General features: G+C 40.0%; 1 protein-coding gene across 2 annotated transcripts in view; it reads left to right on the top strand.

Annotated features, from left to right (window-relative positions):
• BAG1 (BAG cochaperone 1) overlaps positions 1–11,717 on the top strand; it is a 34,785-nt gene extending 23,068 nt beyond the window's left edge. Inside the window, exons 6-8 of one of the 2 annotated variants that reach the window (XM_042842093.2) lie at positions 242–283; positions 3,827–3,889; positions 8,402–10,692. In XM_042842093.2, the coding sequence (XP_042698027.2) occupies positions 242–283; positions 3,827–3,889; positions 8,402–8,491 (195 nt within the window). In that variant the 3' untranslated portion in view covers positions 8,492–10,692. Of the gene's footprint in view, positions 1–241; positions 284–3,826; positions 3,890–8,401 lie in introns of both variants that reach the window. The other variant, XM_005296503.4, reaches the window with a different exon arrangement.
• The last annotated feature ends 1,703 nt before the right edge of the window (positions 11,718–13,420 follow it).

Raw genomic sequence — 13,420 nt, 5'->3', positions numbered from 1 at the left:
CAGAAGAAGCTCACTGCACAGTATTGGAATAAACTATGCAGTAGAAAGCATTTTTTAGCCCAAGCACTGCTCTGCAAGAAATGCCACCACCAAAGCTCAAAGTTCACTTGGTGAGAGAGTCTTGCATAAGCACTGACTAGGGTTAGGTTAACTTTACTATTAAGCTTGATTTTAATTAAATATTGAAATGTTATTGTGACTTAAGGTTTAATACCAGCTTCATCTGTTAAACCCTGAATAGTTGGACAACGTATTCCTGGAGAGGAGACGTAAACTGACTAAGGTAAAACAGAGAGACTCTGGGATTTAATTTCAATTTACAATTCTTACTCTTCATTAATCTACCTGAAAACCTTTCTTTAAGCAAGTTGGTGAGTTACGACACAAAGAACTCTAATTTCACTCCTGCATGGAACCCTGTTGAGATATCAGTGGGCCTTTGTACAAGCACAAGGATTTGTCTGTGTGGATGCAGTTACAGAACTGGGGCCTAAGACTTTAAACGTACGCTCTCTGAGTGGCTCCTTTAATTGATTTAAAGTTCTCCTCCAGTTACCAAAATTCATAGTTTTATAAATGGACATTTTGCTAATTCCTGTTTTAATTTATCAATGATAAACCAAACAGGAATCAGCTACCTTTAAACAAACTTTCCTTCACCATCAATAAACTGTCAAGTCTGTTCTAATTATTATAGATAATTACTTTTGAGAATAATTTTCAGACTGTAAAAAACACTTCCCTGGGCAAAACAAAGGTCTCCCTCTTGTAGAAAATGTGATCTGTATTGGAAGCTCTCTGCCAGTCTTCAGACACAAGAAGACCTTGTAAAGGAACTGACATGTTGTCTTATTTCCTGTTTTTCTTTTTCTTTGTAAAATTATTAAAATCTTTAAATTATTTTGCTTGTCTAAGTCATGGCATCCCCAGGGCACAGTAAGAACCTCTGTGTCAAATAGTAGGATCACATCCCTGAATTTGAGAAACAATTAATAATTAGTTTTACCTGATCTCCGTTTCTCCAGATTATAATTTGTAGTAATTTGGGAATAAAATTGGTTTGGTACTGAACACCCTGACTCATGCCTCTTTCATACCCTCACTAGGTATGGTATTTTTATTACTAAAATGGTATTTCATTATAGAAAATCTGATGGAAGAGTACGTGCGCTCTCTTTCAGTAGAGTTGCAAAATTTCCTAACACAAAATAAATCCACTAGAAAACGTTGCTCTGAATTTCTTATAATAAAAAGATAACTTTAACGTCTCGTAAGTGGCAGTTATATAATTTATTCCAAAGGCTTTGTTTTTTATTTAACAGTTATTTTGAAGGTATTTATTTTTGGTTTTAGCATTGGTGTTTGAACATGTTGGAGTTTTAAATTTTTTTTCATTGTTTCATAATGTCCTCAATACATACAGTTTGTGAAAGAAAACCATAAAGTAGACTCCCCTTAATAAGCCTGCCTCATTGAAATAGAAAGATGCACGTTAAGGGAGTTGCAATGAATAAGGGCTCATTGCAATACATTGTACTGTGGAATATGTCATTAATTGCTTTAAAAGAAAATCTTGGTGAATAAAACTTACACATTAGCTAATACAAAAGATCGGTGTGACACCTAAAATGATAAGCATTTGAAAAGTCAAACGTTGGAAGGTGGACATACAGTGGGTTGCCATGTCATAATGTGGCTCTTGGTTGATTGGTTGAATATGTGTTTGACCTCCAAGAATTGCTTCTTGGATGGAGTTACATAGTTTATGTTATCAAATATTTACAAATTACGCTAGTGGTTGGTGCCCATGGCTGTATGATTATGTGGAATCTCTTCGATTACTGGTAGAGTTGCTCCTGAATCTGCCCTGTGCTGTAAATCTGAAGGAACTGAGGCCATGTTAGGCAAATAAAACCAACCGATTAGATGTAAGGTATATTATAGTGAGAGAGATTAGACACTTGGAACCAGTAGCTTCATGGAATGAATGCATATGTTTTCTAACAATTGTATGGTTTATCACTCCATATTAGGCGTTGAAGGAGGGAGATATGAAGGATTTATGGATTGTGTTATGACAGGACTTGAAAAAATTAACTTTTTAGAGGCAAGTAGGAGAAATTCTGTTTGGTGCTGGTAGTGGTGATCATCAATTTCTAAACAATTTAAGCTTTCGTTTAACAAAAAAAAGTGTCTATCCTGATGGTTGCAAAGGGACTTTCCAAATGTGAACTGCTGCTGTGCTGTCTTTCTGAGTCTGCAGATGGACCTCTGTGGTGCCTTTGCTACTGCTCATAGTTTTCCTTACCATCTGAGAGAAATTAACATTAACATTGATGCTATTCCGAGCCCTGTGGGCAGCACTGAAAATTGACAAGAATTATATCAGCTTTACACTACTGCAGATTGGGAAAGCCTGAGCAGTTATTGAAGCTAAAGGGGTAGAAGCCCCCCCACCCCCAAGTCTGAAGTCTAGGAATTAGTAGCAGAAACAACTTCCACTTAAACAGTTAGGATCTTTTAGGGCAGTGGTCCCCAACCTTTTTCATCTGGCGGGCGCTGGACGACAAGCCACCGAGGACCGTGGCCGGCGGACAAGTATCTGCTGAAATGCCGCCGAGAAGCGGCAATGTCAAGAGGCGTCGCCGCCGAAAATCAGCGGCATTTCGGCGTCGGCACCTCTTGACGTTGCCGCTTCTCGGCGGCATTTCAGCAGATGCTTGTCTGCCGGTCAGTATGCGGGCGCACATAGATGCCCCGGCGGGCGCCATGTTGGGGACCACTGTCTTAGGGTGATATGTGGGAAAGAGAACTTACCCCTCCATCAGCCAGGGTGAGTGGGAGTGAAGGGGATTTCAAATTTCAGACATGTATTGAGCAAGAGGCTGATGCTAAGGAAGGAACCTCAGAATGGATCCCAGGAACACAGCCCTCCTCTCTCCCTGCAGAGATATATGTGTGGAGTCTGGGTGTTGTTGTTTCTAGTAACATTCATAGCGTGCTAAGCACTGCACTAAAACAAAAGAAGGCACAGTCCCTGACCCAAGAGTTAACCCTAGACTTCACTGGTGCCCCAACCCAACTTTTTTATAATGGCCTCTGGCTTGTAGGTCTCTGGTATATTTTTCAACCCCTATAGTAAATGAAAACACAGTTTAAGAGATTGCCCATTAGGCTAGGGATAAAAGAAAGGATTGTTCCTCCCCTCTTCTTGTGGCCTACTATCTAGAAAGCCTAAGCACCTGCAGGTCCAAAGGGGAGGCCTGGTTGCTTAGCACATCTCAGACTCAGGTCCTATCTTCTTATAACTATATATGTGATTGTTATTTACCTACAGCTGTATCAGTTTGTCCTGTTACTTAACTTTGTCCAAAACTGTACCACATTATTGTCAATAAAAGCCCTGTTTAATGGCCCACCTCAAAAGTACAAAGCATTTAAAACTTGTTAAAACAAACACACAAACTCAACTAATGTAGCAAATGTCATGAGCAGGGAAGCTGAAGTAATATAAATGAACAAAGGGATGCCCAACAGGAAACTTACGCCAGAAAACACCAATTGACATTCATTAATTCCTGTAAATAAGCTTCAGAGAAGACCAGGCATGTAGCTTTAAATGGACTAACTGTGCCACTGAACCTTCGTTATTTAGACTTTTGGAAATGGATTCCTTTGAATCCCAGTTTAAGTAGACGTGCATGCCTGTTAAAAGGATTCCACTGTGTAACCGAATACTTTATCTATTATGTACAGCTTTTTCCTTATGTTTTGTACATTGATTTCAAGATGAACCAATATCAAATTGTTCATTTATTTACTGCAGAATCTACCAGAGAATTTCAGTGATTGCAAACTGAAAAAGAAGGGGTTGGTGAAAAAAGTTCAGGTGAGTCTTGCATTAAATAAATGTTGAGCACTTGCACAGCAGCAGTTGATCTGCTAAAATAAAAGGCCCAGGGTTACATCGCAGGAGATCCCTTGGATTTTTAGGCTTTGGCTGATCTCTTGGAGGGATGGGTTATCAAGCCTCTCTAAGAGCAGTAACACACCAACATTTTATAAACTGACACAAAAAGGGATGGAGTTACATAGTTTATGTTGTTGTCAAATATTTACAAATTACACTAGTGGTTAGTGCCCATGGCTGTATGATGATGTGGAATCTGTTTGATTACCAGCAAGGAAAAACACTTCTCACTTTAACTCTCCTGCATCTGTATGGGGTGGAGTAATGAAATTGCAGACAGACATGTATGCCATAAAAATAGCACCTTGGTAGACAGGTGAAAAAGGGTAGGAGGCAGAGTTCCCCATCAATTTGTATGAGATAGAGTTAGGATATTTGTGTTTTTTTCTTTTATATAATATTTACTTTGCTATAAACTAAGCACCTTTATCTCAAGAGTGAAATCTGTGTTAGAGAAGAAATATGCTGGGTAAAATACTTTTTTTTGTTCCTATTGTGTGTTGCTTAGACCATTATTCCCAGATGACTATTATTTCAATATGAAAACATAGTGGAGTTCTCTTACTTCATACTAGAATCTTAACCCCTCCAGAAAAAGAGAGAATGGCACCCGTAGGTAGGTGGTGATGCTGCTGCTGTTTTTAATTGTATTGCAGTAGCACCAATCGCAGATTGGAGTCCAATTCTGGTAGGTATTGTACAGACATGACTTAAAAAGACAGTCCTGGCCCTAAAGAATGTAAAAACTTAGCACACGACAGATGGATGAAACAGACTGATAGGGAAACTTAATTCTGTCTAAATAAATAAATATTCTGTAGTCCTACTAGTGCTGATATAGGGTCTCCACCTGCAAGGGCAGTAGACCATGCCTTCTGTGGGCCATATCTGAGCCAGCAACCTGCTTCTCTGGTAACGCTGGAATTAGAGCAGTTACAATTCAGCAAGTGGGAATACTAAAAGCTTCTGTTAATGAATCAGCATGCATTATGTATATGGCATTAAAAACTTCTGGCAGGTCACTCTTAATAAAATGTGATAAATTAAGAAAAGAGTTTTATGTCTTATAGAGGAAGCTCTTACTTAGGCCTCAATCCTGAAAGCTGTTCCATGCAAACATACCCCATTGCTCATGCAGAGCCTCACTGAAGGCAGTGGGGCTTTGTGCAGGCACAGGGATATCACATGTGCTTCGAGTTGCAGGATCAGGACCTAAGGTTGTAGGCTCTCGAGCAGAGATCAGGACTATCCATGTGCTTATACAGGCCTAGCACAATTGGTTCCCAATTTTATTGGAGTCTCTGATTGCTATTGTAATATAAATAATATAACATTAAAAAAGTAAGTATCCACTTTAATTGCTAAAATTAGTCAATTAAGCCTGATACAACTATAGTGAAACTAAGGGAACTACCAATTTTATCTACAAGGCAGACAAGTTTCCATGTTCCACATCCACTAGAATAGTAGTGTTCTCAGTGGTGCCCACAAACCTCTCTGGCACCTGATCCTCCCAGTGGTGTAAGAGTTTCAGTTTGAGGTATAAAATGGACAGCAGCTGTTTGATTTGGCCTGTTACCCTGTGTGGTCCATTAATTTAATAACAGGGAGTTCTGTAAAGTTTATAGAAGAATGCATTTGTTAGCAACTAGCTTTATTGATGTGAGGCACCCAAGTGCTGATTGACCCTGTTAAAGTTTTAAATACATAAAATTAACATGCTGTGATACATGCTATATTATGTGCATTCAGCTACATTACAGTATTTAAATAGCTATATTACAATAATGGTAAATATGAAACTCTGCCTCAAAGAGGGTCCTAGGAGGAGGATTATATCTTCCACCAGGACAGTGGTTCTCTGTGGTGTAATAGCAGTCTATTTCTTTAGAACAGGTGAGTTTTAAGGCTGCCAGTCTCCCTCTGTTAACTCCCTTCCCCTATAGTGGGGGATATAAGACTGCCTTTGGGGACCATGAGGGATGTGCAGCTGCTATGTAATTCATGAAAGTTACGTGTTTTGCTGCTGTAATGTGGTTTGCTATTTGATTACAAGGGCTTAATTGAAGCAGGTGTTGGTTGTACACCTCTACCCTGATATAACGCTGTCCCCGGGAGCCAAAAAAATCTTACCGTGTTATAGGTGAAACTGCGTTAGATCCAACTTGCTTTGATTCGCCAGAGTGCGCCCCCACCGAAGCGCTGCTTTACCGCGTTATATCCGAATTCGTGTTATATCAGGTCGCATTATATCGGGGTAGAGGTGTATGTACGCAGGAAAGAGAACAATAGCTTCAAATAGCCACCCACTTATCCATTTGAAGCACAACATTAGACCCATTTGCTTGGACTGCCCACCTCTGACTGACACCCCGTCCCCTGCAGCTCAATGGACCAGTTTGTCAAGAAAAGTGAAGGGGAATCACAAGTTGTAAACACAGTGGAACCTAAGACACAGGGTTTCTGGTGGGGGAACGTGACATTTGTGGCTGGGAGGGAGTTGTTGACAGGAGCAGGTCACTGTCCTGTTTGCTAGGAGCAGGTCACATGGGGTACATCTGCACTGAAGCAGTACAGCTGCAGCTGAGCTGCTGTAATATCTTACATCCATGGAAGGGGTTTTTCCATCCATGCAAGGAATCCATCTCTCTGAGAAGCAGTAGCAAGGTTGATAGAAGAATCCGTCCCTTGAACTAGCCATGTCTACACTGGGGGATAGGTTGGCCTAACTGCATTGCTCAGTGCATAAAATTTTTCTAGGCAAGGTTGACTTTAGTTTTAAGTGTAGATTGGACCATAGACGTGCCCTGCGTAGGGAGTCTGATGCAGTTGGGCCTTCCAGGGCTAGACTTGCGTATAGACTGCTTCAGTGTTTTAGAGAGACAAGGTGGGCAAGGTAATATCTTTTATCGGACCAATTTCTGTTGGTGAGACAAGCTTTCGAGCTACACAGCTCTTCTTCAGGACTCAACCTTGTCTCTCTAGTATCCTGGGACCAGGAAGGCTACAACAGCACTGCAAACAAAGGAAGTGATTGTTTTACAGTCTTTTTTCTCTTGTTTTGCTGTGTCCCTGCTGTTCAGCTTAAACAATACTTTGTCATTGTACAAACCACTGGCTACAGCTCCTGAAGGAAGACTTGCAGGTGTAAAGCCCAGCTGGGCCTGCTGAGCAGTCATGGTTGGTACACAGGGGGCTGGAGCCAGAGACCCAGTCTAAGAGCAGAGAATCATGGGATTCTAGTCGTGAACTGTGACAGGGACCATCCATCAGCTCTTACCTGCTCTCTGATGGACAATCAGTAGACATCCTATGCAGTTGGTATTTGAGATGTGAGATCTTACAGTCATGGGTGAGAATCATACACTGGTTGGGGTATCCCTTACTGGAATTTTTAGGGTGATGATAAACTACTACTTTGAGTTGGGAAGGAATCCCTTCATCCCCTTTCTGCACATGGCTGCCCAGCTGGAGGCGTGGGGTTCATTTTGCCCCAGAGCAGAGGTTCGTGAAGTGCTTTTTTCGTGTTGCTGTTGTGCTCCCCATTCTCCAAAGAAGCCACATAAACATGGCCTCCTCCCCCTGCCAACTCCTGCCCATCGGGGCAGAAAGTGAGTCAATGGAGGGAATGGGCGGCCTCATGCCTATGGCAGCAGTGGGATCTGGCAGGTTCTATCCCCTGGGGAGCCCAAGGCAGGGCAAAGCAGACCAGTGCTTGTATTCCACCCCCTTGCCCAGAGCATCTCGCTGCCACAGGCTGTCTGAGCCAGGGTAGGGCAGCAGGGGGGAAAGCAGTAGGTTGCTGCCAGGGCATGCCTGTACTCCCTACCACCACCGTTGGATACTCCCTGCATGCTGTCTCCATTGCTGCCCTGCCCTGGCCCAGACACCTAACTGGCCGAAGTCCCATCCCCCACTCCCCAGTTTGAAAACCAGTGCCCTAGAGCATTTGGGAGATGTAAGATTTGTAGGTTTAATGAAGGTTGCTTAGTTTGGTTTGATACAGCTTTCAGTGGACAGGAATTCTTTGCAGTATTGGTGCCAAGTACTGAGATATGTTAAGCTGTACATGAGAAAACAAGAAAGGGGATTTATGGTTAATAAGTCAAGCCTATTTCCCCACCCCCACCCCTTGCTGATTGGCGATGCTAAATACTATTGGTCTGGTGGCACTCTGCTGTCCTCATTGAGCTGATGTATTAGATTTCTACTGGGTAATGGATGAAGGGAATTTTCTGTTCACTTACTTGATAAGCTCTAACAAAAGTGGTGGCCATTTCTGAACCCAGAAGAAACTGTGGAGTTGTCTTTACCTCCAACTTCATGGTGGGAGCATTGTCATTTTAAAAAAAAATTGTATTCTTGGGGAAATAGTTTATCACTCCACAGTAATACTCACATTTAACTTTTGTTTGTGATTTTTATTTTCAGGGTTTTCTTGCCCAGTGTGACACAGTTGAAGGAAGTATTGGTCAAGAAATGGATAAGCTACAATCAAAGAACTTGGCACTGGCAGAATGAGGCATCACTCTCAATAAATAGGAGAAATAATTGCTCTGTGAGCAAGAAGAAAAGTTTGCTCTTTGTTTTGGAGCACATATTCAGCTTCTTCTTCTTTTTTTTAAAGCCCAGTCTGTTTAGACTGGTACTAGTCAATCATTACTTGCTGGTTGTCACATTTACCACTCACTCAAAGCTGTTCTTTTCAAAAGAAAACAATCCTCCCTGAAGAAATACAGAAATGTCTTTGTGGTGGATGGTTATGCATGTTTTAGTTAACTAAATACTATAGCACATTATACAATTCCGAGAGGTGGGCAACTTTGGACCATTGGTTTCGTTTTACAAGGACACTATTGTTAACTTGTTTGTTTTTCTCTACTCTCACATTTTCCATTATGTCATCAAAATTATTTGCAGCTCAAACGACAAGTTTGGAAAACCATACAAGTGACATAGGTTGCAGATGTAGGACTTTAACTTGACTGAAAAAGGCAGGTTGATACAACAGTTGGGGCATCTAGCATTCTAGTAGAACATTTAGAGCAATAAATAGTATCACACATCTATACCTATTTAACACTTGTATGTGTTCATAAATATAGGAAAACTTGACTACAGTGGAGGTTGTAACTATTTTAGCCTTAAACTGTCTGGATAAATGGAACGTACTGTAAAATGTATGGTACTTAATTTAACTAGTGTTTAAATTTCAGTGAACGCCTTGGCACTTTTTTTTGTTATACATATTTCTGTTATACTGTGTATATAGCATGTATTTGTTTTCTGTGGTATACTCTCCCTTTGAGTAATGGTGTGAAATGGAACAGGATAATTCAAACTGTTTATACAGGAAGTGGTCAATCCAATCAAGCTCTGAGAATGGAGCTATTTTATCAGAGTATTTTTTGACTATGTGTTTCACTGAGTTACTGCAGTTTACAGAAAATTGCAATAGATAATTTCTATTCCCTTGAGAATTGAGAATTAGAGGATGAATATTTATTAATCTATAATGTGTATTACAAAGTGAAATTTCAAAACAGATGTTTAAAAATGTCCTGCCATTGTTAGCATCTCCATAATGAGAGCTGCCATTTCACTGCTACTTCTACTAGGAAAGAATTCATCAATAAGCACTTGCTCTTGTGGCCAGCCGAGCACCCTCAACTCACATTAGACTCTGTGGAAGTTAAGGGTGTTCTGGATCACTTGCCAGATAAGTGCATGAGAATCTTTGTATTTTTATAGTTGTTTTAAAGTAAGTTCTCTTTACCAGAAAAAAAAATGCAAAATGTAAGTGTTGATCATATTTCAATAAAGTTATATAATTCTTAATAAAATAATGGACCTCAAAATAGTCACAGTCCTCCAACATTTCTTCTGCAGTCATAATCAGAGTAGAACTTCCAGAGTGTCACAATCTGTTATCAGATGGGCAATATGGTAGCTCTGTTTCTTTTTAAAAATTAGTAGTGTTTGTTGTAAAGAAAGTTTTAAAAAATTAGATGTTATATTATACCAAATATAACTAGATGAAGTGACCATATTTTCAGGTAAATTGCATTTTTCTGTTAAATTGCAGTATTCCTTTAAAGTTGTAATAGTTTTCAGTATTACACGCAATTGCCAGGGTCTGTAAAAGTCTGCAGTAGGCCGAAACTTGACAAACAAGCTCTTGGCTTAAAATGAATTTATTTTGTTTCTCATTACAAAATTTTAGAAAGAGCTGTTTTTAAGATAGGAAGTAATTATATTTGTGGTTAGGAATGTGATCCCAGCTTTCAGTGCCTAGCATTATGGTCGTGATATGTTTGCCTGGGACTGCAGTACTATTGAGAGGAGCAGAGTTATATCCATTCCAGTGATGCCCCGGTTCAGTGCAGCAAATACTGCTTCTGGGCTAGATCCTGCTCCATTTAATCCAGTGGCTAAACTCCCACTGAATTCAATGAGTGCAGGATCAGCCTCTTATCAAGTGAGGAATTAGTCCTCACCTGCTCTAAACATAAACATGTTTTACATTTAGTAAACTTTCAGGAGCGTGTGTAGCATAGAAGGGTTTCCCTCTTTGTGAGCAGAGCTGGGCAGGGCAGGTTAGATATAGTTCTTTATCCTGGGAAAAAACAGTGCAATCTTTGTGGTATTTATGAGTGGTCATCACAGTTCTGCTATAATAGGCAAAGGCTTTCAATTAATGTAATAAAAGTGAAACCTATTAAGATTGCTTCTTAAAATGTCATTTCTGCTGGTATAATTCAAAAGAACATGGGTATTTGTTGTATCTTTTTTGCCAATATATTATGCACTGAAAATTTATTTTGATAACGAAATCTAAAAATGCGTTAATTCATTTGGGAACATGAATGACTTTGCATGTAAAAAGTTTTCCCTAAGGATTTTTAGTGTGGATTGACTGTCTAATAGTAGTTTCCTAAGTATGAAAGATTCATATCTGGTTTTTCCACAATCATGGCCTCAATCTTTGGCCAAAAAATCATTTTCAATATTAGAAAAAAGTGCAGTGGACTACTGCTGAGGAAGAGAGGGCAGAAAATGGGAATTTTTAAAATCAATGGAAATTTGGAAAGCTAAAACATGGATTCAGAAATCAAATTTAAGCAGTAGTGTTTTGTTAATTATACGGGATAAGCACACTTCCCATTCAGTTATTGAATCCATTTTTCCTTCCTATCTTAAAAACAAAACACAGCACTTTTTCACCCCTGCCATCTCAATAAAAGACAAACATGTTCTTTGCTTTTTCATTAGCCTCATTTTTCTCAACACCTCCCTCAATTGCTGTATTACTTTGTAACTATTTGCACATTTCAAGCTAACGTTCCTCTAATGTCTTTCATAAAAGACAACTTGTATTCTAAGTTGGAGTAAAACCACACCTTCACCCCCTAACTCCCTTCCTCCGGTCCCCTTTTGGCTGCAATGTGGTGCAAACCAAAACTAACATTCTTAGAGCTGCAAAACCTCAGAATTATGGAACATCTTACTCCTTAATGTTTGAGTAACTGAAAATATCAAACTTTTAGTGGTATTCTCTACGACCCAAGTTCTGCTGTTAGTCTCAGTGGTGAAAATCTGGAATAATTCCTTTTACTTCATTGGAGTTACTCCCATTTTGCAATGGCCCATGTGACAGTACAGAATTTGGGTTGATATTTTTATTTAACTTATTGTGCTACAGTAAATGGAGGGGGGAAAGAAAATAAAATATGGAAAATACAATCAATTTCTACGTTGCTTGTCTGATCATTTTGGTGTATAGTACAGAAATCCTGCTGATTAATCCATTCCCTATTGACTCTGTACTTAAATATACAGTAGCACCATTCTATGGTAAGTTATTGAGAATTTACTGTAATTAATTTATTGTTCTACTATTTGATACTGCACACATCTTCCGATAATGATGTATGTAATTAGGAATTATGTTTCACTTAATGAGGCTGGCATGAAGTGTGGAAGATATGGACAAGAGCTTGCCAACACCTCTTCCTCCCCCCCCCCCCCCCCCCCCCCCCCCCACTTGTGGAAGGAGGAAGCCGTGATAGATTTAAGGCCCAGTATCTTCTGAGTAACCTCTGGGGCTTTTACTAGAAAGCTAGTGATATTTATAAAAATGTATACTCATAGCTTAGGCTTCTCAGTGGGAGCATTCAAAACAATTTCTGACTATTACAGGCCAATGGCCTCAACCAATGTTATAACCTACCTCCCTTAAACAACATTTTTTTGAATGTAGTCTCAGGCAAAATGCTGAGTTTAAAAAAAAAATGGGGGGGGGAGGCTTTGCACAGGCACAGGTAAAGGAATGTGACTTTTCTAGCTACCACTATGAATGCCCTTCCCTTTCTTTTTCCAAAAATCTTAATCTACCGCTTCATAACAGAAAAGAATTTGGTGAGCTCAGCTGTAGGGAAGAAAGATAGTCTTTGAGGTGGCCAGCAGGCAATCCAATATACATCCATACAGAATACAAATGTCACCACCTTGAGTTGCCTGAAGAAGCAAAAATGAAGCCGGTGAAACATGGAACAGGGATCTAATGTTTTCACCAAGAAGACCTCTGCTAATAATGTTCTGCCCTAGACAATGCTTCAGAATGATCCAACAGAGGTGGCTACAATGTGGAGGTGGCACATACATTTAAGTAAAGTCCACATGGGAGAGAGGAGGACATACTCTTCTACCTGAGTTCAAATGAGAAAGAAGCATTCTTGGCCTCTGCTGGTAACTGGGCTTACCCTAGCTAACCTATCCTTCACAAATGTAGACCTACCCTTGAAAGGAAATTGCTACAACCCCAGCCAGTTCTCCTAGAGCCTTCCTTCTGCTTACCAACAGCTCCTCCATCTTGTGCTCATTTAGCTTCAGACGTTGTAGCCCTCTATATAACCTCTATTATATTTTCTGTTTTGCATTATCTGCTTTATTATATTCAGCAGTAATGCAAGGAACTTACAAGCTTGTATCCTGTAAGACATTGGCTTCAGCAGTTAGCTTGAGGCCTATGAACTTTGGCAGAGATAAACTTAGGTAACCCATAAGTTTTGGGGAACTGGAAGTAAAATGTAGGAGGGAATTTTGTCCATAATGACATCAGCCAACCATAGAAACATGAACTACCGTAACACCAGCTTCTGGAATGTTTTGGACGGAACATCCAACTACAAGAGTACCATGGCAACGAATTGATGTATATGATGGGGTGAAATCATAAATATATTAACCTATAGAAAAAAAACACCTTCACATTGGTAAGGGGAGGAAATACAAATAAGGAAGAGGGGAGAACCCCCTACTGAATATGCATTAGACATGGTAAGGTTAACGTAACATATTATAAAAGTGGCATCCCAGTGCCCTCTGCTCATTGGGAAGGGCACTCTGTACACTGCAGCCCAGGTTGGCTGGAGTTGGATAATTTCAGCT

The sequence above is a fragment of the Chrysemys picta genome, chromosome 2 (genome assembly GCF_011386835.1).
Source record: "Chrysemys picta bellii isolate R12L10 chromosome 2, ASM1138683v2, whole genome shotgun sequence".
NCBI classification, from domain to species: domain Eukaryota; kingdom Metazoa; phylum Chordata; order Testudines; family Emydidae; genus Chrysemys; species Chrysemys picta.
The sequence above is the reverse complement of the archived record's forward strand: the minus strand, read 5'-3'. Positions and strand labels throughout refer to the sequence as shown.